Source organism: Xenia sp. Carnegie-2017, unplaced genomic scaffold (assembly GCF_021976095.1).
Source record: "Xenia sp. Carnegie-2017 unplaced genomic scaffold, XeniaSp_v1 HiC_scaffold_17, whole genome shotgun sequence".
Lineage (NCBI taxonomy): Eukaryota > Metazoa > Cnidaria > Anthozoa > Malacalcyonacea > Xeniidae > Xenia > Xenia sp. Carnegie-2017.
Window position 1 is genome coordinate 135,003 of NW_025813479.1, and position 25,801 is coordinate 160,803.

General features: G+C 34.0%; 4 protein-coding genes and 2 long non-coding RNA genes across 15 annotated transcripts in view; 3 read left to right on the forward strand and 3 right to left on the reverse strand.

Moving 5' to 3' along the window:
* LOC124437815 (probable ATP-dependent RNA helicase DDX27) overlaps positions 1 to 21,772 on the reverse strand; it is a 54,848-nt gene extending 33,076 nt beyond the window's left edge. For 2 of the 10 annotated variants that reach the window (XR_006945856.1, XM_046987740.1), the window contains exons 1-6: positions 14,618 to 15,172; positions 14,166 to 14,306; positions 13,797 to 13,856; positions 8,789 to 8,955; positions 8,337 to 8,477; positions 7,969 to 8,028 (exon numbers count right to left, since the gene is read on the reverse strand). Coding sequence is in view for 5 of the 10 variants with exons in the window: in XM_046987740.1 (XP_046843696.1) it covers positions 7,969 to 8,028; positions 8,337 to 8,477; positions 8,789 to 8,893 (306 nt within the window). In the remaining 5 variants the exon portion in view is untranslated. Of the gene's footprint in view, positions 1 to 7,039; positions 7,099 to 7,968; positions 8,029 to 8,336; positions 8,478 to 8,788; positions 8,956 to 10,158; positions 10,421 to 13,796; positions 13,857 to 14,165; positions 14,307 to 14,617; positions 15,175 to 20,912; positions 20,973 to 21,704 lie in introns of those variants that run through there. The other 8 variants (XM_046987742.1, XM_046987741.1, XM_046987743.1 and 5 more) reach the window with 8 other exon arrangements.
* Positions 523 to 1,260, forward strand: LOC124437824. Its single transcript, XR_006945861.1, has 2 exons — positions 523 to 552; positions 959 to 1,260. It is a non-coding gene; the product is annotated as an uncharacterized LOC124437824 (long non-coding RNA).
* LOC124437826 lies at positions 1,187 to 6,934 on the reverse strand. The gene is made up of 2 exons (XR_006945862.1): positions 6,896 to 6,934; positions 1,187 to 1,357 (listed from the first exon to the last, which is right to left on the reverse strand). It is a non-coding gene; the product is annotated as an uncharacterized LOC124437826 (long non-coding RNA).
* On the forward strand, positions 12,331 to 13,591 carry LOC124437821 (kelch domain-containing protein 8A-like). The gene is made up of 2 exons (XM_046987754.1): positions 12,331 to 12,840; positions 13,241 to 13,591. Exons 1-2 carry the CDS (start codon positions 12,336 to 12,338, stop codon positions 13,324 to 13,326), a joined length of 591 nt encoding a protein of 196 aa, XP_046843710.1. The 5' UTR covers positions 12,331 to 12,335; the 3' UTR covers positions 13,327 to 13,591.
* On the forward strand, positions 17,138 to 19,347 carry LOC124437820 (beta-scruin-like). Its single transcript, XM_046987753.1, has 2 exons — positions 17,138 to 18,587; positions 18,997 to 19,347. The coding sequence occupies exon 1, from the start codon at positions 17,212 to 17,214 to the stop codon at positions 18,526 to 18,528; it is 1,317 nt and encodes a 438-aa protein (XP_046843709.1). The 5' UTR covers positions 17,138 to 17,211; the 3' UTR covers positions 18,529 to 18,587; positions 18,997 to 19,347.
* A 1,339-nt stretch (positions 21,773 to 23,111) lies between the features above and the next one.
* LOC124437817 (kelch-like protein diablo) lies at positions 23,112 to 25,548 on the reverse strand. Its single transcript, XM_046987749.1, has 2 exons — positions 23,854 to 25,548; positions 23,112 to 23,451 (listed from the first exon to the last, which is right to left on the reverse strand). Exons 1-2 carry the CDS (start codon positions 25,526 to 25,528, stop codon positions 23,366 to 23,368), a joined length of 1,761 nt encoding a protein of 586 aa, XP_046843705.1. The 5' UTR covers positions 25,529 to 25,548; the 3' UTR covers positions 23,112 to 23,365.
* Positions 25,549 to 25,801: the final 253 nt, after the last annotated feature.

The window sequence follows — 25,801 nt, forward strand, 5'->3', positions numbered from 1 at the left end:
GGCAAAGTTTTATCTAGTGTTTTGGAGTTTGATCCAAAGACTCTAACATTTGGAATAATGCCTCCATTACCTCATCCATTAGTTGGAATGGCAACAGTTCAATGGAGAGATCAAGTTGTTCTTCTTGGAGGTCGTAACGACAATGCTGACATATTAAACGATGTAATCATGTATGACAGTAAGATAGGTAAGACTACTGTCTTACCATCCATGATAATAAATAGATTTGGGTGTTGTGCTGTTTTGACAGGAGATACAATTGTCGTCATGGGTGGTGTGAAAAATCAATATCTTAAATCAGTGGAGTTTTTGAAATGAAAGCAGTTTTGGAAAAACTTCCTTCAATGAACGAAGCACGAAAAGAAGCCATTGCTGAAGTTTTACCCATAACACCAAAGTGCAACATTTCAATGGAAAAAAGGAAGAAAGCATGGAAAGAAACAAAAAATGCCAAAAAAAGTTGTTCTACCGACATCAAAAACACTAGGGAAACGGATGAACAAGTTGGCCACTAACTTTACCCAACAAGTCAAGGGAAAACAGGAAGTACAGGTTGCTACATTGTAATTTTGTTCATAAAAGAAATTACTACATTTAAAATAAGCATTGCATTTTTATTCTCCAGAAATCCTGTAGTCAAAATTTGCATTTAAAAACAATATGGCGATTAGCTAACAAATATTCTCTTTACACTGGTCTCCAAGAAATCCATGTTGTAGGATGATGGGGGGGTGGAGGGACGAATTTTCTTTGAAAGAACGACAAAAAATCAGTTTTTCAAGGCAAACGGAATAATGGTCTGGTCTCGAAGACCGTTAAGGTTTCTAGAATTATTGCAGCGAGGCCTGGCTGTATCACTTGACTCACAGAATAAGCTGACAGTTTCTAAGCTATCACATTTTTAGCTCTAAATACAAAATGAATAATTTAATTGATCAAACTACTTTTATGATATTAGCGACACAAGATGATGATGAAGATAGTGATGAGAAAAATTGTTAAAGTTGAAGAAGAAGATGATTTGAAAATGGAGCCAAGCTAGTATCTTCGCCAGTGAACTCTACAAGAAGTTATTTGGAGGTCACTTATCTGCTCTGGCAACATACAAGACATGCCTCGACGCTTAGCTAAACATTTTTCCTTTATTTAGTACAGAGGCCACGATAATATTATGCACTGAACGTGATAAATGAATAACTACTGATCTATTCATTGAGTACAACCTTTCATAAATTATATTTCTACTTACATTGTACATATGGCATACTGTGTAGCAAATGAATTCATTTACATTGCATGGAAGAAACCTACAGCTATGCTACTTTGTGTCTACCTTTATGTCTACCTTTATGTCTACCTTTTATGTCTACCTTTATGTTTAACTGTCTACCTTTATGTCTACCTTTATGTCCTTATGTCTTATGTTTATCTTTACCATTTATGTTTATGTTTATACCTTTATGTCTACCAAAGTTGTTTACTTGATCAAGATTACACGAATTATGCACATTGTAAAATATGGGAATATATATCAGAGATGAATACGTTTTGTTATGTTTCTCTACTTTTACTCGGACTTGTAACATTTGCCCTCCGAATTTGAGTCCACATTTGCCAAAATAAAAGTTCGTTCCTGTTCAAATAATCCTTCGGTAAAAACAAAAGTTTACGTGTCCGAAAATTCAATTTTAAATTTCACCAATTACGTTCAAATCATTGCCAAGTTTGTTTTGAGCTTAACTTCTAGCTCGTTGAAAGCACTACTGCACTACTCGTCTCAACGCATGTATTTCAAAATAATTTGCAGGCAAAAGGTCACTATAGAAGGATATTATAACTAGCACATCGGATAACCAAATATTTTCAATTTAGTCCTATTATAATATGTTTAAATTTTCTGGTGATTCAAATAATTTTGTCTTATGTGTCACGTGATCGATAATGACCAATGCAGCCGGTGGCGTTAGTGAGATGTAAAAACTAAAACCCAAGGATACAAAAATGAGCATCAAAATTGATAAACAAATCCACTCACTTTGAAAACAGTATCTCAACATAAAGTCTAATATGATGTCACACTTATGTCACTTTAGAAAAACTGCTTATCTCTTCAATGATGAAGTTGTATAACCTAATGCTTCAAAAATTTGCTTGCTTTTACTCTCATTTCATTTATCCATCCAAATCCTGTACAAAATATCATAACAGCTAAAATTATCACTTTGATGCATCCCTTTGCTTGCAGGCATAAATCCAAAGCAGAAAATCTGCTAAAGTTCAACAGTTAACATAAAACTGCTTTTCACACATGTAACGAATATTGGTTAGTTGCTTAAAACCAGAAAAAATATCTGTTTTTCATTGTCATATTGACAAATTCACACAAAATATTATGACAGTATTATAACTGTTTTATACCATCACAAAAGTTGCTTTTTTACATTCTAGTTTAATGCCTTCATTTCTAATAACTCATACCATTGTATCCTTTCTCAAATTCTCCACAGTTTCCTCAAGATTCCATCCATTATAATGACTGTCATCATCCAAATCAGAAAATTCAAACTGTTCGTTAAATTCTCTGGTTTTTGCTTTCTTCTTTTGCGGCCTTTTTGCTACCTTTAAATAATCAACACATCAAACTTTCAGTTAATGGAAATGTGCACAAGCATTTAAGGTAAAAATATAAGATTTCTTGTTAACTTTTATCCAAATGGACTTCTGAGACATGTATGAGAAACAAATGATAGTTTGACATTAAGGAATGTAAATTCATCGATACATCTCCTTGTTTTAGTTGTTATTTAATGACCAACAAGGTACAGAGAGAAAGAATACAATTTTTCTCCTTGTGTAATGTTTGCTAGATTATGAAAATATCGACAGTTCTAAGTCAAATCTTTAACGCATTTCGTAAAGACTTACCTCATCTTCTTCACCACTTTCATCGCAGTCATGATTTTCAATTTCATCGTCTGATTCAATGGTTCCAATTTCTGTCAAATTCTTCATTTTGTTTTTCATCCATGAGGGAAGGTGAGATGAGCCTGCGGTCTAATTTAGCATTTGACACACTTCATGTCGCAAACACTATTAAATAATACGAAGCGGAGTACTCAGTAGTGTAGCTTCAAATGAAATTCGCGGAACCTTCATTGTGAGTTCATAGGGTCCTCCCCCCTGAAATGACAGGTCCCGTATGCCCATGAGCACATAGACGTAGACATCAACGATACGATTAATTTAATAACAAAGTTTCTTTATAATATGAAGTGACTTGTGCAAGAATATACATGTATGGAATTTTTGATTAATGAAGTAAAAAATCCGTTTACAGCTTTCAAAATCTTGTCATAATCATTGACATTTAAATCTTGTCTTAGATCAGTGATCATCTATTCCTGAGTTAAAACTTGTGAAAATTTATAAGATTTAGCAGTAATCCTTTGGAATTTGACTAATCTCAATGTTATCATGTACTCTGCATGAGGTTCTTATTTATGTATTTTCATTTCTATAACAATTGCTTTTAGTCAGTGATGTATACTTAGTTATATAACTAGAATGCTCTACATAGATGTCATTAATGTTTTACAATACTGTTTGTTGAAGGAGATCCTGACTCACTCTTCATCCTAGTTCGTTATTTAAATGTGTTTATGTAACAAAACTCACATGGATAAAAGATTGATGTTACAATAAGGTATGAATTATGATTACCATTTTTAAACTGATATTTATGTGTTCGCGTTCTTTATATTAAATCTGTCGTCTTTGTAAGGTATGTGAGATGTAAAGAACTAAAGCAAGCATAATTTTGTCTACACGGTCGTCATATATGAAGTCTTATTGCTAAAACGAAGGTAATTTGTCGAAAGTAAAGCGAGATTCTGAAACTATATTACTAACTTTACATAACAAATTTGCTACTAAAGCATCTCGATAATGTATGGCGAAACATTCAAGAGAAATTATATTTAAGTTGATATACCAACTTTCTAACTATTGACAATAAGCTGCATGGTAAAGGACAGTAAAACCTGTTCAAAAGTATGGGGGAGGCAGAATAACATGAGAACGTTTTCTACATGTAGGACGCTGAATTTTTTTTTAGAAACTATACTTGTTGATGCAAAATGGGGGATCTGTAAAATTTATTTAGGGAGGGCACATGTCCAATCATGCATCACCTCCTTCTTTGCTTTTCTCTGCGCTCCCTTCAAACAGTAAAATCTCCTTTGACAGTATATACTGACAGACCAAGAGAGACAGAAACAAATCGAGATTTTACTTGTATATAGGTCAGGATTTGGCTGAGAATAGTGAATGTGCTACCAGCTGCAACTGCGTGCCTAGTACCAGGGGGCCGTTTAGCATCAACGGCTGCCACGTTGACAGCTGTTAATTGTAATTCTTGGCGTCGCGTCTGTGAACGTTAACTAAGAATTTCAATTCATCTTTTTACTTCAACAAGTAGCAAAATAAACGAACAATTTTAGCACTTCTTGGATTAGTTTCGACACCAAGTAATTATCAGTTATATGGAAAGACTTACGAAATGTTAACGACTTTCCATTCAGATTACAAAATCGATCCTTATAAAGAGACGGTAGAGCGATTAACTTATAAAATATAGACAGAAATTATGGCATCAAAGAAAGAAAAGAATGATGTGCAACAAAATCTTTCTACACTGACCAAAGAAATGATGGAATCAAGAAAAGAAATAATCGAATCAAGGAAACAAATGAAAGATGTTCAAGAAAATCTTTCTACAGTGACGAAAGAAACGATGGAATCAAGGAAGGAAATAAAAGATGTTCGGCAAAAACTTTTACACAGACTAAAGAAATGATGGAATTAAGAAAAAAATAATCGAATCAAGGAAACAAATAAAAGATGTTCAAGAAAATCTTTCTACAGTGACGAAAGAAACGATGGAATCAAGGAAGGAAATAAAAGATGTTCAGCAAAATCTTTTTACACAGAATAAAGAAATAAAAGAAATGAAAGCCATGATCAATGAACTTGTTCAAACATTGCCATCTCCAACTGAAGAGTTTATGAACTCAGACAAGAATGATATTTTGATTGCTGGAGGTTGCTATTCAAGCGGTCACTTAAAGAGTGTTGAAAAGTTTTCATGGGAAGAGAAGAAATGGTCAAAGATTGCAACAATGAAAATTGAACATACAGAAGCTTCATCATTTATTTATAATGGAAATTTATTTGTTGTTGGTGGATCTTCTAGCAAGTCAATAGAGACATTAAATCTTAATCAGTCACCTTTGACATGGCAGATATGTCCTGTAGAGCTTCCTTATGAATGCTTTGGTCATCAAATTGTTGTTTGTAAAAGTCAAGTTCTTCTCATTGGAGGATGTATTGGTGATAAAGGAAAATCTGATCTTATCAGTGAAATACACGTTACTGCTACGTCCTTATTTTAGAAGAGCTCTGTCGTATGCCTGAACCACGATATGGTCATGGAGCTGCTGTTGTTGATGATAAAGTGTTTATTTTTGGAGGACAGGGAAGAGATGGCAAAGTTTTATCTAGTGTTTTGGAGTTTGATCCAAAGACTCTAACATTTGGAATAATGCCTCCATTACCTCATCCATTAGTTGGAATGGCAACAGTTCAATGGAGAGATCAAGTTGTTCTTCTTGGAGGTCGTAACGACAATGCTGACATATTAAACGATGTAATCATGTATGACAGTAAGATAGGTAAGACTACTGTCTTACCATCCATGATAATAAATAGATTTGGGTGTTGTGCTGTTTTGACAGGAGATACAATTGTCGTCATGGGTGGTGTGAAAATCAATATCTTAAATCAGTGGAGTTTTTGAAATGGAAAGCAGTTTTGGAAAAACTTCCTTCAATGAACGAAGCACGAAAAGAAGCCATTGCTGAAGTTTTACCAATAACACCAAAGTGCAACATTTCAATGGAAAAAGAAGAAAGCATGGAAAGAAACAAAAATGTCAAAAAGTTGTTCTACCGACATCAAAACACTAGAAACGGATGAACAAGTTGGCCAATCCTTACCATCAACAAGTCAAGGGAAAACAGGAAGTACAGGTTGCTACATTGTAATTTTGTTCATAAAAGAAATTACTACATTTAAAATAAGCATTGCATTTTTTATTCTCCAGAAATCCTGTAGTCAAAATTCTGTATTTAAAAACAATATGGCGATTAGCTAACAAATATTCCCTTTTACACTGGTCTCCCAAGAAATCCATGTTGTAGGATGATGGGGGGGTGGAGGGACGAATTTTCTTTGAAAGAACGACAAAAAATCAGTTTTTCAAGGCAAACGGAATAATGGTCTGGTCTCGAAGACCGTTAAGGTTTCTAGAATTATTGCAGCGAGGCCTGGCTGTATCACTTGACTCACAGAATAAGCTGACAGTTTCTAAGCTATCACATTTTTAGCTCTAAATACAAATGAATAATTTAATTGATCAAACTACTTTTATGATATTAGCGACACAAGATGATGATGAAGATAGTGATGAGAAAATTGTTATTAAAGTTGAAGAAGAAGATGGTTTGAAAATGGAGCCAAGCTAGTATCTTCGCCAGTGAACTCTACAAGAAGTTATTTGGAGGTCACTTATCTGTTCTGGCAACATACAAGACATGCTCGACGTTTAGCTAAACACTTTTCCTTTATTTAGTACAGAGGCCACGATAATATTATGAACTGAACGTATTAAATGAATAACTACTGATCTATTCATTGAGTACTACCTTTCATAGATTATATTTCTACTTACATTGTACATATCATATACTGTGGTAAATGAATTCATTTAGATTGCATGGAAGAAACCTACAGCTATGTTTACCTTTGTGTCTACCTTTATGTCTACCTTTATGTTTACCTTTATGCCTACTTTTATGTCTACCTTTATGTTTACCTTTATGTCTGCCTTTATGTCTACCTTTATGTCTACCTTTATGTCTACCTTTATGTCTACGTTTATGTCTACCAATATGTTTATCTTTACGTCTACATTTATGTTTACCTTTGTGTCAACCTTTACCTCTACCTTTATGTCTACCAAAGTTGTATGAATGATCCTCTCTGCAATCAAGAAAATTACACGAATTAGGCACATTGAATTAAAATCAATTGGGAAATATATATCAGAGATGAATAGGCGTTTTGTTCGCATGTATTTTCTCGGTTGAGAGCTCTTTTTCTTTACCTCCGGACTTGTCCGAGAAACCCCCGATTTGGCCGAGAAAGCTCCGAATTTGGCCGAGAAAGCTCCGGTTTAAGTCGAGAAAACGCCGACTAAAAAAATTCCCGCCAAAATAAAAAAGTTTGCTCCTGTTAAAACAAACGTCAACTTCCTTTGGTAAAAACTAAAAAGTTTACGTGCCCGAAAATTCATGAAATTTTTAATTTTAAATTTCACCAATTACGTGCTCAAAGTCATTGCCAGAGTTTTTGTTTTGAGCTTAACTTCTTCTAGCTCCGTTGAACAGCACTACTGCACTACCCCGTCTCAACGCAAATGTATTTTTCAAAATAATTTTGCAATAGCAAAAAGGTCACTATAGACAGGATATTTTATGCGAGAACTAGCATATCGGGTAACCAAATATTTTCTTTGAATTTAGCTTTCCTATTATAATATGTTGAAATTTTCTGGTGATTCAAAAAATTTATTCTTATGTGTCACGTGATCAATAATGACACAAGTTGCAGTCGGTGGTCGCAGTTAGTGAGATGTAAAAATCCCTAAAAAACCCAAGGATACCACCAAAAAATGAGCATCAAAAATTGATGAAAAAACAAACTCCACTCTTTTTTAAAAATCAGTATCTCAAGAGTGAAAGTCTGTCAATTTTTTTATGATGTTACACTTATGCAGCCAAAAATAGAAAAAACTGCTTATCTTCTTCAACGCAAATATGAAGTTGTATAATGTCTAATGCTTCAAAATACCTTTTCTTTGCTTCGTTTTACTCTCATTTCATTTATCCTTGAGTCCAAACTTTTTCCTGGCTACATAAAAAAACAAAAATATATTCAACAATAACAACTAAAAATTATCACTTTAGTGCATCCCTTTGCCTGCAGGCATAAATCCAAAGGAGAAAATCTGCTAAAAATCAACAGTTAACATAAACCTGCTTTTCACATATGTAACGAATATTGGTTGGTTGCTTAAAACCAGAAAAAATATCTGTTTTTCATTGTCATATTGACAAATTCACATAAAATATTATGACAATATTATAACTGTATTGTACCATCACAAAAGTTGCTTTTTTACATTCTAGTTTAATGCCTTCATTTCTAATAACTCATACCATTGTATCCTTTCTCAAATTCTTCACAGTTTCCTCAAGATTCCATCCATTATAATGACTCTCGTCATCCAAATCAGAAAATTCAAACTGTTCGTTAAATTCTCTGGTTTTTGCTTTCTTCTTTTGCGGTCTTTTTGCTACCTTTAAATAATCAATACATCAAACTTTCAGTTAATGGAAATGTGCACAAGCATTTAAGATAAAAATATAAGATTTCTTTTTAACTTTTATCCAAATGGACTTCTGAGACATGTACGAGAAACAAATGATAGGTTGACATTAATGAATGTAAATTCATCGATACATCTCCTTGTTTTAGTCGTTATTTAATGACCAAAAAGGTACAGAGAGAAAGAATACAATTTTTCTCCTTGTGTAATGTTTGCTAGATTATGAAAATATCGACAGTTCTAAGTCAAATCTTTAACGCATTTCGTAAAGACCTCCCTTACCTCATCTTCTTCACCACTTTCATCGCAGTCATGATTTTCAATTTCATCGTCTGATTCAATGGTTCCAATTTCTGTCAAATTCTTCATTTTGTTTTTTTCATCCATGAGGGAAGGTGAGATGAGCCTGCGGTCTAATTTAGCATTTGATACACTTCATGTCGCAAACACTATTAAATAAAACGAGAAGCGGTGTACTCAGTAGTGTAGCTTCAAATGAAATTCGCGGAACCTTCATTGTGAGTTCATAGGGTCCTCCCCCCTGAAATGACAGGTCCCGTATGCCCATGAGCACATAGACGTAGACATCAACGATACGATTAATTTAATAACAAAGTTTCTTTATAATATGAAGTGACTTGTGCAAGAATATACATGTATGGAATTTTTGATTAATGAAGTAAAAAATCCGTTTACAGCTTCCAAAATCTTGTCATAATCATTGACATTTAAATCTTGTCTTAGATCAGTGATCATCTATTCCTGAGTTAAAACTTGTGAAAATTTATAAGATTTAGCAGTAATCCTTTGGAATTTGACTAATCTCAATGTTATCATGTACTCTGCATGAGGTTCTTATTTATGTATTTTCATTTCTATAACAATTGCTTTTAGTCAGTGATGTATACTTAGTTATATAACTAGAATGTCTACATAGATGTCATTAATGTTTTATAATACTGTTTGTTGAAGGAGATCCTGACTCACTCTTCATCTTCGTTCGTTATTTAAATGTGTTTATGTAACAAAACTTACATGGATAAAAGATTGATGTAACAATAAGGTATGAATTATGATTACCATTTTTAAACTGATATTTATGTGGTCGCGTTCTTTATATTAAATCTGTCGTCTTTGTAAAGTATGTGACATGTAAAGAACTAAGGCAAGCATAATTTTGTCTACACGGTCGTCATATATGAAGTCTTATTGCTAAAACGAAGGTAATTTGTCGAAAGTAAAGCGAGATTCTGAAACTATATTACTAACTTTACATAACAAATTTGCTACTAAAGCATCTCGATAATGTATGGCGAAACATTCAAGAGAAATTATATTTAAGTTGATATACCAACTTTCTAACTATTGACAATAAGCTGCATGGTAAAGGACAGTAAAACCTGTTCGAAAGTATGGGGGAGGCAGAATAACATGAGAACGTTTTCTACATGTAGGACGCTGAATTTTTCTTTAGAAACTATACTTGTCTATGGAAAATGGGGATCTGTAAAATTTAATTAGGAGGGGCACATGTCCAATCATGCATCACCTCCTTCTTTGCTTTCTCTGCGCTCCCTTCAAGCAGTAAAATCTCCCCTTGACAGAATATACTGACAGAGCAAGACACAGACAGAAACAAATCGAGATTTTACCTGTACATAGGTCAGGATTTGGCTGAGAATAGTGAATGTGCTACTTGCTGCAACTGCGTGCCTAGTACCAGGGGGCCGTTTAGGATAAACGTCGACAGCTGTTAATCAACGTTGACAGCTGTTAATTGTAATTCTTGGCGTCGCGTCTGTGAAAGTTAACTAAGAATTTCAATTTATTTTCTTACTTCAACAAGTAGCATAATAAACGAACAATTTTAGCACTTCTTGGATTAGTTTCGCCACCAAGTAATTATCAGTTATATGGAAAGACATATGTAATGTTAACGACTTTCCATTCAGATTACAAAAATCGATCCTTACAAAGAGACAGTAGAGCGATTAACTTATAAAATATAGACAGAAATTATGGAATCAAGGAAAGAAAAGAATGATGTGCAACAAAATCTTTCTACACTGACCAAAGAAATGATGGAATCAAGGAAAGAAATAATCGAATCAAGGAAACAAATAAAAGATGTTCAACAAAATCTTTCTACAGTGACGAAAGAGACGATGGAATCAAGGAAGGAAATAAAAGATGTTCAGCAAAATCTTTTTACACAGAATAAAGAAATGATGGAAGCAAGGAAAGAAATAATCGAATCAAGAAAACAAATAAAAGATGTTCAAGAAAATCTTTCTACAGTGACGAAAGAGACGATGGAATCAAGGAAGGAAATAAAAGATGTTCGGCAAAAGCTTTTTACACAGAATAAAGAAATTATGGAAGCAAGGAAAGAAATAATCGAATCAAGAAAACAAATAAAAGATGTTCAACAAAATCTTTCTACAGTGACGAAAGAGACGATGGAATCAAGGAAGGAAATAAAGATGTTCGGCAAAATCTTTTTACACAGAATAAAGAAATGATGGAAGCAAGGAAAGAAATAATCGAATCAAGAAAACAAATAAAAGATGTTCAAGAAAATCTTTCTACAGTGACGAAAGAGACAATGGAATCAAGGAAGGAAATAAAAGATATTTGGCAAAACCTTTTTCCACAGAATAAAGAAATGATGGAATCAAGGAAAGAAATAATTGAATCAAGAAAACAAATAAAAGATGTTCAAGAAAATCTTTCTACAGTGACGAAAGAAACAATGGAATCAAGGAAGGAAATAAAAGATGTTCAACAAAATCTTTCTACAGTGACGAAAAGACAATGGAATCAAGGAAGGAAATAAAAGATATTTGGCAAAATCTTTTTCCACAGAATAAAGAAATGATGGAATCAAGGAAAGAAATAATTGAATCAAGAAAACAAATAAAAGATGTTCAAGAAAATCTTTCTACAGTGACGAAAGAAACAATGGAATCAAGGAAGGAAATAAAAGATGTTCAACAAAATCTTTCTACAGTGACGAAAGAGACAATGGAATCAAGGAAGGAAATAAAAGATATTTGGCAAAATCTTTTTCCACAGAATAAAGAAATGATGGAATCAAGGAAAGAAATAATCGAATCAAGGAAACAAATGAAAGATGTTCAAGAAAATCTTTCTACAGTGACGAAAGAGATGATGGTCAAGGAAAGAAATAAAAGATGTTCGGCAAAATCTTTTGGCAGTGACCAAAGAAATGGAAGAAATGAAAGCTATGATCATTGAACTTGTTCAAACATTGCCATCTCCAACTGAAGAGCTTATGAACTCCGACAAGAATGATATTTTGATTGCTGGAGGTTGCTATTCAAGCGGTCATTTGAAGAGTGTTGAAAAGTTTTCATGGAAAGAGAAGAAATGGTCAAGGATTGCAACAATGAAAATTGAACATACAGAAGCTTCATCATTTATTCATGATGGAAATTTATTTGTTGTTGGCGGATCTTCTTGCAAGTCAATAGAGACATTAAATCTTAATCAGTCACCTTTGACATGGCAGACATTTCCTGGAGAGCTTTCTTATGAATTGTTTGGTCATCAAACTGTTGTTTATAAAAGTCAAATTCTTCATATTGGAGGATGTATTGGTGATAAAGGAAAATCTGATCTTATCAGTGAAATACACGTTACTGGTACGTCTCTTATTTTAAAAGAGTTCTGTCATATGCCTGAACCACGATATGGTCATGGAGCTGCTATTGTTGATGATAAAGTTTTTATTTTGGAGGACAGGGAAGAGATGGCAAAGTTTTATCTAGTGTTTTGGAATTTGATCCAAGGACTCTTACATTTGGAAATGCCTCCATTACCTCATCCATTAGTTGGAATGGCAACAGTTCAATGGAGAGATCAAGTTGTTCTTCTTGGAGGTCGTAACGACAATGCTGACATATTAAACGATGTAATCATGTATGACAGTAAGGTAGGTGAGATTAAGGTCTTACCATCCATGTTAATAAATAGAGTTGGGTGTTGTGCTGTTTTGACAGGAGATACAATTGTCGTCATGGGTGGTGTGAAAAATCAATATCTTAAATCAGTGGAGTTTTTTGAAATGGAAAGCAGTTTTTGGAAAAAGCTTCCTTCAATGAACGAAGCACGAAAAGAAGCCATTGCTGAAGTTTTACCCATAACACCAAAGTGCAACATTTCAATGGAAAAAAGGAAGAAATCATGGAAAGAAACAAAAAATGTCAAAAAAAGTTGTTCTACCGACATCAAAAACACTAGGGAAGCGGATGAACAAGTTGCCCAATCCTTACCATCAACAAGTCAAGCAAAGGGGAAAACAGGAAGTACAGGTTGCTACATTGTAATTTTGTTCATGAAAGAATTTACTACATTTAAAATAAGCATTGCATTTTTTATTCCCCAGAAATCCTGTAGTCAAAATTCTTTATTTAAAAACAATTTGGCGATTAGCTAACAAGTATTCTCTTTTACCCTGGTCTCTCAAGAAATCCATGTTGTAGGATGATGGGGAGTAGGGACGAATTTTCAGACCGACAGAAAATCAGTTTTTCAAGGCAAACGGAATAATGGTCTGGTCACGAAGACCGTTAAGGTTTCTAGAATTATTGCAGCGAGGCATGGCTGTATCACTTGATTCATAGAATAAGCTGGCGGTTTCTAAGCTATCACATTTTTATCTCTAAATACAAATGAATAATTTAATTGACCAAACTACTTTTATGATATTAGCGACACAAGATGATGATGAAGATAGTGATGAGAAAATTGTTATTAAAGTTGAAGAAGAAGATGGTTTGAAAATGGAGCCAAGCTAGTATCTTCGCCAGTGAACTCTACAAGAAGTTATTCGGAGGTCACTTATCTGCTCTGGCAACATACAAGACATACTCGACGTTTAGCTGAACACTTTTCCTTTATTTAGTACAGAGGCCACGATAATATTATGAACTGAACGTATTAAATGAATAACTACTGATCTATTCATTGAGTACTACCTTTCATAGATTATATTTCTACTTACATTGTACATATCATATACTGTAGCAAATGAATTCATTTACATTGCATGGAAGAAACCTACAGCTATGTTTACCTTTGTGTCTACCTTTATGTCTACCTTTGTGTCTACCTTTATGCCTACCTTTATGTTTATCTTTGTCTATCGTTATGTTTATCTTTATGCCTACTTTTATGACGTAACACTTATGCGGCCAAAAATAGAAAAAACTGCCTAACTTCATCAACGCAAATATGAAGTTGTATAATGTCTAATGCTTCAAAATACCTTTTCTTTGCTTCGTTTTACTCTCATTTCATTTATCCTTGAGTCCAAACTCTTTCCTGGCTACATAAAAAAAACAAAAATATATTCGATAAAAATAGCTAAAAATTATCACTTTGATGCATCCCTCTGCTTGCAGGCATAAATCCAAAGCAGAAAATCTGCTAAAAATCAACAGTTAACATAAACCTGCTTTTTACACATGTAATGAATATTGGTTAGTAGCTTAAAATCAGAAAAAATATCTGTTTTTCATTGTCATATTGACAAATTAACATAAAATATTATGACAGTATTATAACTGTAATATACCATCACAAAAGTTGCTTTTTTACATTCTAGTTTAATGCCTTCATTTCTAATAACTCATACCATTGTATCCTTCCTCAAATTCTCCACAGTTTCCTCAAGATTCCATCCGTTATAATGATTCTCATCATCCAAATCAGAAAATTCAAACTGTTCGTTAAATTCTCTGGTTTTTGCTTTCTTCTTTTACGGTCTTTTTGCTACCTTTAAATAATCAACACATCAAACTTTCAGTTAATGGAAATGTGCACAAGCATTTAAGGTAAAAATATAAGATTTCTTGTTAACTTTTATCCAAATGGACTTCTGAGACATGTATGAGAAACAAATGATAGGTTGACATTAAGGAATGTAAATTCATCGATACATCTCCTTGTTTTAGTCGTTATTTAATGACCAACAAGGTACAGAGAGAAAGAATACAATTTTTCTCCTTGTGTAATGTTTGCTAGATTATGAAAATATCGACAGTTCTAAGTCAAATCTTTAACGCATTTCGTAAAGACTCCCCTTACCTCATCTTCTTCACCACTTTCATCGCAGTCATGATTTTCAATTTCATCGTCTGATTCAATGGTTCCAATTTCTGTCAAATTCTTCATTTTGTTTTTTTCATCCATGAGGGAAGGTGAGATGAGCCTGCGGTCTAATTTAGCATTTGACACACTTCATGTCGCAAACACTATTAAATAATACGAGAGCGGAGTACTCAGTAGTGTAGCTTCAAATGAAATTCGCGGAACCTTCATTGTGAGTTCATAGGGTCCTCCCCCCTGAAATGACAGGTCCCGTATGCCCATGAGCACATAGACGTAGACATCAACGATACGATTAATTTAATAACAAAGTTTCTTTATAATATGAAGTGACTTGTGCAAGAATATACATGTATGGAATTTTTGATTAATGAAGTAAAAAATCCGTTTACAGCTTCCAAAATCTTGTCATAATCATTGACATTTAAATCTTGTCTTAGATCAGTGATCATCTATTCCTGAGTTAAAACTTGTGAAAATTTATAAGATTTAGCAGTAATCCTTTGGAATTTGACTAATCTCAATGTTATCATGTACTCTGCATGAGGTTCTTATTTATGTATTTTCATTTCTATAACAATTGCTTTTAGTCAGTGATGTATACTTAGTTATATAACTAGAATGCTCTACATAGATGTCATTAATGTTTTATAATACTGTTTGTTGAAGGAGATCCTGACTCACTCTTCATCCTAGTTCGTTATTTAAATGTGTTTATGTAACAAAACTTACATGGATAAAAGATTGATGTTACAATAAGGTATGAATTATGATTACCATTTTAAACTGATATTTATGTGTTCGCGTTCTTTATATTAAATCTGTCGTCTTTGTAAAGTATGTGACATGTAAAGAACTAAAGCAAGCATAATTTTGTCTACACGGTCGTCATATATGAAGTCTTATTGCTAAAACGAAGGTAATTTGTCGAAAGTAAAGCGAGATTCTGAAACTATATTACTAACTTTACATAACAAATTTGCTACTAAAGCATCTCGATAATGTATGGCGAAACATTCAAGAGAAATTATATTTAAGTTGATATACCAACTTTCTAACTATTGACAATAAGCTGCATGGTAAAGGACAGTAAAACCTGTTCGAAAGTATGGGGGAGGCAGAATAACATGAGAACGTTTTCTACATGTAGGACGCTGAATTTTTCTTTAGAAACTATACTTGTCTATGGAAAATGGGGGATCTGTAAAAATTTAATTAGGGAGGGGCACATGTCCAATCATGCATCCCCTCCCTTCTTTGCTTTTCTCTGCGCTCCCTTCAAGCAGTAAAATCTCCCCTTGACAGAATATACTGACAGAGCAAGAGACAGACAGAAACAAATCGAGATTTTACCTGTACATAGGTCAGGATTTGGCTGAGAATAGTGAATGTGCTACTTGCTGCAACTGCGTGCCTAGTACCAGGGGGCCGTTTAGGATAAACGTCGACAGCTGTTAATCAACGTTGACAGCTGTTAATTGTAATTCTTGGCGTCGCGTCTGTGAACGTTAACTAAGAATTTCAATTTATTTTCTTACTTCAACAAGTAGCATAATAAACGAACAATTTTAGCACTTCTTGGATTAGTTTCGCCACCAAGTAATTATCAGTTATATGGAAAGACATATGTAATGTTAACGACTTTCCATTCAGATTACAAAAATCGATCCTTACAAAGAGACGGTAGAGCGATTAACTTATAAAATATAGACAGAAATTATGGAATCAAGGAAAGAAAAGAATGATGTGCAACAAAATCTTTCTACACTGACCAAAGAAATGATGGAATCAAGGAAAGAAATAATCGAATCAAGGAAACAAATGAAAGATGTTCAACAAAATCTTTCTACAGTGACGAAAGAGACGATGGAATCAAGGAAGGAAATAAAAGATGTTCAGCAAAATCTTTTTACACAGAATAAAGAAATTATGGAAGCAAGGAAAGAAATAATCGAATCAAGAAAACAAATAAAAGATGTTCAACAAAATCTTTCTACAGTGACGAAAGAGACGATGGAATCAAGGAAGGAAATAAAAGATGTTCGGCAAAATCTTTTTACACAGAATAAAGAAATGATGGAAGCAAGGAAAGAAATAATCGAATCAAGAAAACAAATAAAAGATGTTCAAGAAAATCTTTCTACAGTGACGAAAGAAACAATGGAATCAAGGAAGGAAATAAAAGATGTTCAACAAAATCTTTCTACAGTGACGAAAGAGACAATGGAATCAAGGAAGGAAATAAAAGATATTTGGCAAAACCTTCCACAGAATAAAAGAAATGATGGAATCAAGGAAAGAAATAATTGAATCAAGAAAACAAATAAAGATGTTCAAGAAAATCTTTCTACAGTGACGAAAAGAAACAATGGAATCAAGGAAGGAAATAAAAGATGTTCAACAAAATCTTTCTACAGTGACGAAAAGACAATGGAATCAAGGAAGGAAATAAAAGATATTTAGAAAATCTTTTTCCACAGAATAAAGAAATGATGGAATCAAGGGAAATAATTGAATCAAGAAAACAAATAAAAGATGTTCAAGAAAATCTTTCTACAGTGACGAAAGAAACAATGGAATCAAGGAAGGAAATAAAAGATGTTCAACAAAATCTTTCTATAGTGACGAAAGAGACAATGGAATCAAGGAAGGAAATAAAAGATATTTGGCAAAATCTTTTTCCACAGAATAAAGAAATGATGGAATCAAGGAAAGAAATAATCGAATCAAGGAAACAAATGAAAGATGTTCAAGAAAATCTTTCTACAGTGACGAAAGAGATGATGGAATCAAGGAAAGAAATAAAAGATGTTCGGCAAAATCTTTTGGCAGTGACCAAAGAAATGGAAGAAATGAAAGCTATGATCATTGAACTTGTTCAAACATTGCCATCTCCAACTGAAGAGCTTATGAACTCCGACAAGAATGATATTTTGATTGCTGGAGGTTGCTATTCAAGCGGTCATTTGAAGAGTGTTGAAAAGTTTTCATGGAAAGAGAAGAAATGGTCAAGGATTGCAACAATGAAAATTGAACATACAGAAGCTTCATCATTTATTCATGATGGAAATTTATTTGTTGTTGGCGGATCTTCTTGCAAGTCAATAGAGACATTAAATCTTAATCAGTCACCTTTGACATGGCAGACATTTCCTGGAGAGCTTTCTTATGAATTGTTTGGTCATCAAACTGTTGTTTATAAAAGTCAAATTCTTCATATTGGAGGATGTATTGGTGATAAAGGAAAATCTGATCTTATCAGTGAAATACACGTTACTGGTACGTCTCTTATTTTAAAAGAGTTCTGTCATATGCCTGAACCACGATATGGTCATGGAGCTGCTATTGTTGATGATAAAGTTTTTATTTTTGGAGGACAGGGAAGAGATGGCAAAGTTTTATCTAGTGTTTTGGAATTTGATCCAAGGACTCTTACATTTAAGGAAATGCCTCCATTACCTCATCCATTAGTTGGAATGGCAACGGTTCAATGGAGAGATCAAGTTGTTCTTCTTGGAGGTCGTAACGACAATGCTGACATATTAAACGATGTAATCATGTATGACAGTAAGGTAGGTGAGATTAAGGTCTTACCATCCATGTTAATAAATAGAGTTGGGTGTTGTGCTGTTTTGACAGGAGATACAATTGTCGTCATGGGTGGTGTGAAAAATCAATATCTTAAATCAGTGGAGTTTTTTGAAATGGAAAGCAGTTTTTGGAAAAAGCTTCCTTCAATGAACGAAGCACGAAAAGAAGCCATTGCTGAAGTTTTACCCATAACACCAAAGTGCAACATTTCAATGGAAAAAAGGAAGAAATCATGGAAAGAAACAAAAAATGTCAAAAAAAGTTGTTCTACCGACATCAAAACACTAGGAAGCGGATGAACAAGTTGCCCAATCCTTACCATCAACAAGTCAAGCAAAGGGGAAAACAGCAAGTACAGGTTGCTACATTGTAATTTTGTTCATGAAAGAAGTTACTACATTTAAAATAAGCATTGCATTTTTTATTCCCCAGAAATCCTGTAGTCAAAATTCTGTATTTAAAAACAATATGGCGATTAGCTAACAAGTATTCTCTTTTACCCTGGTCTCTCAAGAAATCCATGTTGTAGGATGATGGGGGGGGGGGGGGGTAGGGACGAATTTTCAGACCGACAGAAAATCAGTTTTTCAAGGCAAACGGAATAATGGTCTGGTCACGAAGACCGTTAAGGTTTCTAGAATTATTGCAGCGAGGCATGGCTGTATCACTTGATTCACAGAATAAGCTGGCGGTTTCTAAGCTATCACATTTTTATCTCTAAATACAAATGAATAATTTAATTGACCAAACTACTTTTATGATATTAGTGACACAAGATGATGATGAAGTTAGTGATGAGAAAATTGTTATTAAAGTTGAAGTCGAAGATGATTTGAAAATGGAGCGGAGCTAGTATCTTCGCCAGTGAACTCTACTAGAATTTATTCGGAGGTCACTTATCTGCTCTGGCAACATACAAGACATGCTCGACGTTTAGCTAAACACTTTTCCTTTATTTAGTACAGAGGCCACGATAATATTATGAACTGAACGTATTAAATGAATAACTACTGATCTAATCATTGAGTACAACCTTTCATAGATTATATTTCTACTTACATTGTACATATCATATACTGTGGTAAATGAATTCATTTACATTGCATGGAAGAAACCTACAGCTATGTTTACCTTTGTGTCTACCCTTATGTGTAGCTTTATGTCTACCTTTATGTCTACCTTAGTGTCTACATTTGTGTCTATCTTTATTATGTCTACTGTTTATGTTTATCTTTGTCTACCAATGTCTACCTTTGTCTACCTTTATGTCTACCTTTGTATCTACCTTTGTGTTCTACCTTTATGTCTATCTTTATGCCTTTATGTCTACCTATGTCCTTTATGTCTACCTTTATGTCTACCTTTATGTCTACCTTTATGTCTGCTTTATCCTTTATGTCTACCTTTATGTCTGCCTTTATGTCTACATTTATGTCTATCTTTATGTCTACCTTTATGTTCAACCTTTATGTCTACCTTTATGTCTACCTTTATGTCTACCTTTATGTATACCTTTATGTCTACCTTTATGTCTGCCTTTATGTCTACATTTATGTCTATCTTTATGTCTACCTTTATGTTCAACCTTTATGTCTACCTTTATGTCTACCTTTATGTCTACCTTTATGTCTACCTTTACGTCTACCTTTATGTCTATCTTTGTGTCTACCTTTATGTCTACCTTTGTGTCTACCTTTATGTCTACTTTAACGTCTACCTTTATGTCTACCTTTGTGTCTACCTTTACGTCTACCTTTGTGTCAGCCTTTACCTCAACCTGTATGTCCACCAAAGTTGTATGAATGATCCTCTCTGCAATCAAGAAAATTACACGAATTAGGCACATTGAATTAAAATCAATTGGGAAATATATATCAGAGATGAATAGGCGTTTTGTTCGCATGTATTTTCTCGGTTGAGAGCTCTTTTTCTTTACCTCCGGATTTGGCCGAGAAACCCCCGATTTGGCCGAGAAAGCTCCGAATTTGGCCGAGAAAGCTCCGGTTTAAGTCGAGAAAACGCCGACTAAAAAAATTCCCGCCAAAATAAAAAAGTTTGCTCCTGTTAAAACAAACGTCAACTTCCTTTGGTAAAAACTAAAAAGTTTACGTGCCCGAAAATTCATGAAATTTTTAATTTTAAATTTCACCAATTACATGCTCAAACTCATTACCAGAGTTTTTGTTTTGAGCTTAACTCCTTCTATCTCCGGTGAACAGCACTACTGCACTACCTCGTGCTCAACGCAAATGTATTTTTCAAAATAATTTTGCAATAGCAAAAAGGTCACTATAGACAGGATATTTTATGCGAGAAGTAGCATATCGGGTAACCAAATATTTTCTTTGAATTTAGCTTTCCTATTATAATATGTTGAAATTTTCTGGAGATTCAAAAAATTTTGTCTTATGTGTCACGTGATCAATAATGACACAAGTTGCAGTCGGTGGTCGCAGTTAGTGAGATGTAAAAATCCCTAAAAAAGCCAACGATACCACCAAAAAATGAGCATCAAAAATTGATGAAAAAACAAACTCCACTCTTTTTTAAAAATCAGTATCTCAACAGTGAAAGTCTGTCAATTTTTTTATGATGTAACACTTATGCAGCCAAAAATAGAAAAAACTGTTTAACTTCTTCAATGCAAATATGAAGTTGTATAATGCCTAATGCTTCAAAATACCTTTTCTTTGCTTTGTTTTACTCTCATTTCATTTATCCTTGAGTCCAAACTTTTTCCTGGCTACATAAAAAAACAAAAATATATTCAACAATAACAACTAAAAATTATCACTTCAGTGCATCCCTCTGCTTGCAAGCATAAATCCAAAGAAGAAAATCTGCTAAAGTTCAACAGTTAACATTAACCTGCTTTTTACACATTTAACACATATCGGTTAGTTGCTTAAAACCAGAAAAAATATCTGTTTTTTACTGTCATATTGACAAATTCACACAAAATATTATGCCAGTATTATAACTGTAATATACCATCACAAAAGAATGTTTTATGCAGTGCGGCTTTTGAAATTAAATGTAGATATGATCTTCGCACTTTGCTGGACAATTTAAGCAATTGTCTCATGAACCTGAAAAATTCAGGTGACTCTAAGGGATTCAAACCCATGACCTCTGCCGTGCCGGTGCAGTGCTCTGACCAACTGAGCTATGAAGTCACACAGTGGTGAGCAGGTCAATTTTGTTGGGTTGATGTTTTCTCGTGAAAGGAATGTCATTTGAAAGAATGTTTTATGCAGTGCGGTGTTTGAAATTAAATGTAGATATGATCAGAGCACTGCACTGGCACCACAGAGGTCATGGGTTCGAATCCCGTTGAGTCACTTGAATTTTTCAGGTTCATGAGACAATTGCTTAAATTGTCCAGCAAAGTGCGAAGATCATATCTACATTTAACCATCACAAAAGTTGCTTTTTTACATTCTAGTTTAATGCCTTCATTTCTAATAACTCATACCTTTATATCCTTTCTCAAATTCTCCACAGTTTCCTCAAGATTCCATCCGTTATAATGACTGTCATCATCCAAAATCAGAAATTCAAACTGTTCGTTAAATTCTCTGGTTTTATCTTTCTTATTTTGTGGTCTTTTTGCTACCTTTAAATAATCAACACATCAAACTTTCAGTTAATGGAAATCTGCACAAGCATTTAAGATAAAATATAAGATTTCTTTTTAACTTTTATCCAAATGGACTTCTGAGACATGTATGAGAAACAAATGATAGGTTGACATTAAGGAATGTAAATTCATCGATACATCTCCTTGTTTTAGTTGCTATTTAATGACCAAAAAGGTACAGAGAGAAAGAATACAATTTTTCTCCTTGTGTAATATTTGCTAGATTATGAAAATATCGACAGTTTTAAGTCAAATCTTTAACACATTTCGTAAAGACCTCCCTTACCTCATCTTCTTCACCACTTTCATCGCAGTCATAATTTTCGATTTCATCGTCTGATTCAATGGTTCCAATTTCTGTCAAATTCTTCATTTTGTTTTTTTCATCCATTAGGGAAGGTGAGATGAGCCTGCGGTCTAATTTAGCATTTTGACACACTTCATGTCGCAAACACTATTAAATAATACGAGAAGCGGTGTACTCAGTAGTGTAGCTTCAAATGCAATTCGCGGAACCTTCATTGTGAGTTCATAGGGTCCTCCCCCCTGAAATGACAGGTCCCGTATGCCCATGAGCACATAGACGTAGACATCGACGATACGAAACGTTTACCTTTTCTGTGCGCCCCCTTTAAGCAGTAAAATCTTCCTTGACAGAATATACTGACAGACCCAGAGACAGACAGAAAAAAATCGAGATTTTACATGTATATAGGTCAGGATTTGGCTGAGAATAGTGAATGTGCTACAACCTGCAACTGCGTGCCTACTACCAGGGGGGCGTTTAGCATCAACAGCTGCCACGTTGACAGCTGTTAATTATATATCTTGGCGTCGCGTCAGTGAACGCTTACTAAAGGCTCTTTTCCATTCGTCGCAAAACGTGCTCGCAAGCTCGCTGCGAGTGCCTGCGAGTTACTCGAAGCGAGCTTACCATGACTTGCAGCATAGTTAAATTAATTGAACAAATTTTTTTGATCGCGCGAACAGACTCGCAAGCTCGCAGCGAGAGCATTTTGCGAACAAAATACATGCGAACAAAACGGCTATTCATCTCTGATATATATTTCCCAATTGATTTTAATTCAATGTGCCTAATTCGTGTAATTTTCTCGATTGCAGAGAGGATCATTCATACAACTTTGGTAGACATACAGGTTGAGGTAAAGGCTGACATAAAGGTAGACAGAAAGGTAGACGTAAAGATAAGCATATTGGTAGACATAAAGGTAGACACAAAGGTAAACATAGCTGTAGAATTCATTTGCTACAGTATATGATATGTACAATGTAAGTAGAAATATCATCTATGAAAGGTAGTACTCAATGAATAGATCAGTAGTTATTCATTTAATACGTTCAGTTCATAATATTATCGTGGCCTCTGTACTAAATAAAGGAAAAATGTTCAGCTAAACGTCGAGTATGTCTTGTATGTTGCCAGAGCAGATAAGTGACCTCCGAATAACCTCTAGTAGAGTTCATTGGCGAAGATACTAGCTTGGCTCCATTTTCAAATCATCTTCGTCTTCAACTTTAATAACAATTTTCTCATCACTATCTTCATCATCATCTTGTGTCACTAATATCATAAAAGTAGTTTGATCAATTAAATTATTCATTTGTATTTAGAGCTAAAAATGTGATAGCTTAGAAACTGTCAGCTTATTCTGTGAGTCAAGTGATACAGCCAGGCCTCGCTGCAATAATTCTAGAAACCTTAACGGTCTTCGAGACCAGACCATTATTCCGTTTGCTTTGAAAAACTGATTTTTTGTCGGTCTGTCAAATAAAATTCTTCCACTCCATCATCCTACAACATGGATTTCTTGGGAGACCAGTGTAAAAGAGTATATTTGTCAGCTAATCACTATATTATTTTTAAATACAGAATTTTGACTACAGGATTTCTGGGGAATAAAAAATGCAATGCTTATTTTAAATGTAGTAACTTCTTTCATGAACAAAATTACAATGTAGCAACCTGTACTTCCTGTTTTCCCCTTTGCTTGACTTGTTGATGGTAAGGATTGGGCAACTTGTTCATCCGCTTCCCTAGTGTTTTTGATGTCGGTAGAACAACTTTTTTTGACATTTTTTGTTTCTTTCCATGCTTTCTTCCTTTTTTCCATTGAAATGTTGCACTTTGGTGTAATCGGTAAAACTTCAGCAATGGCTTCTTTTCGTGCTTCGTTCATTGAAGGAAGCTTTTTCCAAAAACTGCTTTCCATTTCAAAAAACTCCACTGATTTAAGATATTGATTTTTCACACCACCCATGACGACAATTGTATCTCCTGTCAAAACAGCACAACACCCAACTCTATTTATTAACATGGATGGTAAGACCTTAATCTCACCTATCTTACTGTCATACATGATTACATCGTTTAATATGTCAGCATTGTCGTTACGACCTCCAAGAAGAACAACTTGATCTCTCCATTGAACTGTTGCCATTCCAACTAATGGATGAGGTAATGGAGGCATTATTCTAAATGTTAGAGTCTTTGGATCAAATTCCAAAACACTAGATAAAACTTTGCCATCTCTTCCCTGTCCTCCAAAAATAAAAACTTTATCATCAACAACAGCAGCTCCATGACCATATCGTGGTTCAGGCATATGACAGAGCTCTTCTAAAATAAGAGACGTAGCAGTAACGTGTATTTCACAGATAAGATCAGATTTTCCTTTATCACCAATACATCCTCCAATGAGAAAAATTTGATTTTTACAAACAACAGTTTGATGACCAAACCATTCATAAGGAAGCTCTCCAGGCCATATCTGCCATGTCAAAGGTGACTGATTAAGATTTAATGTCTCTATTGACTTGCTAGAAGATCCTCCAACAACAAATAAATCTCCATCATGAATAAATGATGAAGCTTCTGTATGTTCAATTTTCATTGTTGCAATCCTTGACCATTTCTTCTCTTTCCATGAAAACTTTTCAACACTTTTCAAATGACCGCTTGAATAGCAACCTCCAGCAATCAAAACATCATTCTTGTCTGAGTTCATAAACTCTTCAGTTGGAGATGGCAATGTTTGAACAAGTTCGATGATCATAGCTTTCATTTCTTCCATTTCTTTGGTCACTGCCAAAAGATTTTGCCGAACATCTTTTATTTCTTTCCTTGATTCCATCATCTCTTTCGTCACTGTAGAAAGATTTTCTTGAACATCTCTCATTTGTTTCCTTGATTCCATCATTTCTTTATTCTGTGTAAAAAGATTTTGCCGAACATCTTTTATTTCCTTCCTTGATTCCATCGTCTCTTTCGTCACTGTAGAAAGATTTTCTTGAACATCTTTTATTTGTTTTCTTGATTCAATTATTTCTTTCCTTGATTCCATCATTTCTTTATTCTGTGTAAAAAGATATTGCCGAACATCTTTTATTTCCTTCCTTGATTCCATTGTCTCTTTCGTCACTGTAGAAAGATTTTGTTGAACATCTTTTATTTGTTTTCTTGATTCGATTATTTCTTTCCTTCCTTCCATCATTTCTTTATTCTGTGTAAAAAGATTTTGCCGAACATCTTTTATTTCCTTCCTTGATTCCATCGTCTCTTTCGTCACTGTAGAAAGATTTTGTTGAACATCTTTCATTTGTTTCCTTGATTCGATTATTTCTTTCCTTGATTCCATCATTTCTTTGGTCACTGTAGAAAGATTTTGTTGAACATCTTTTATTTCTTTCCTTGATTCCATCATTTCTTTAGTCAGTGTAGAAAGATTTTGTTGCACATCATTCTTTTCTTTCTTTGATGCCATAATTTCTGTCTATATTTTATAAGTTAATCGCTCTACCGTCTCTTTGTAAGGATCGATTTTTGTAATCTGAATGGAAAGTCGTTAACATTTCATATGTCTTTCCATATAACTGATAATTACTTGGTGTCGAAACTAATCCAAGAAGTGCCA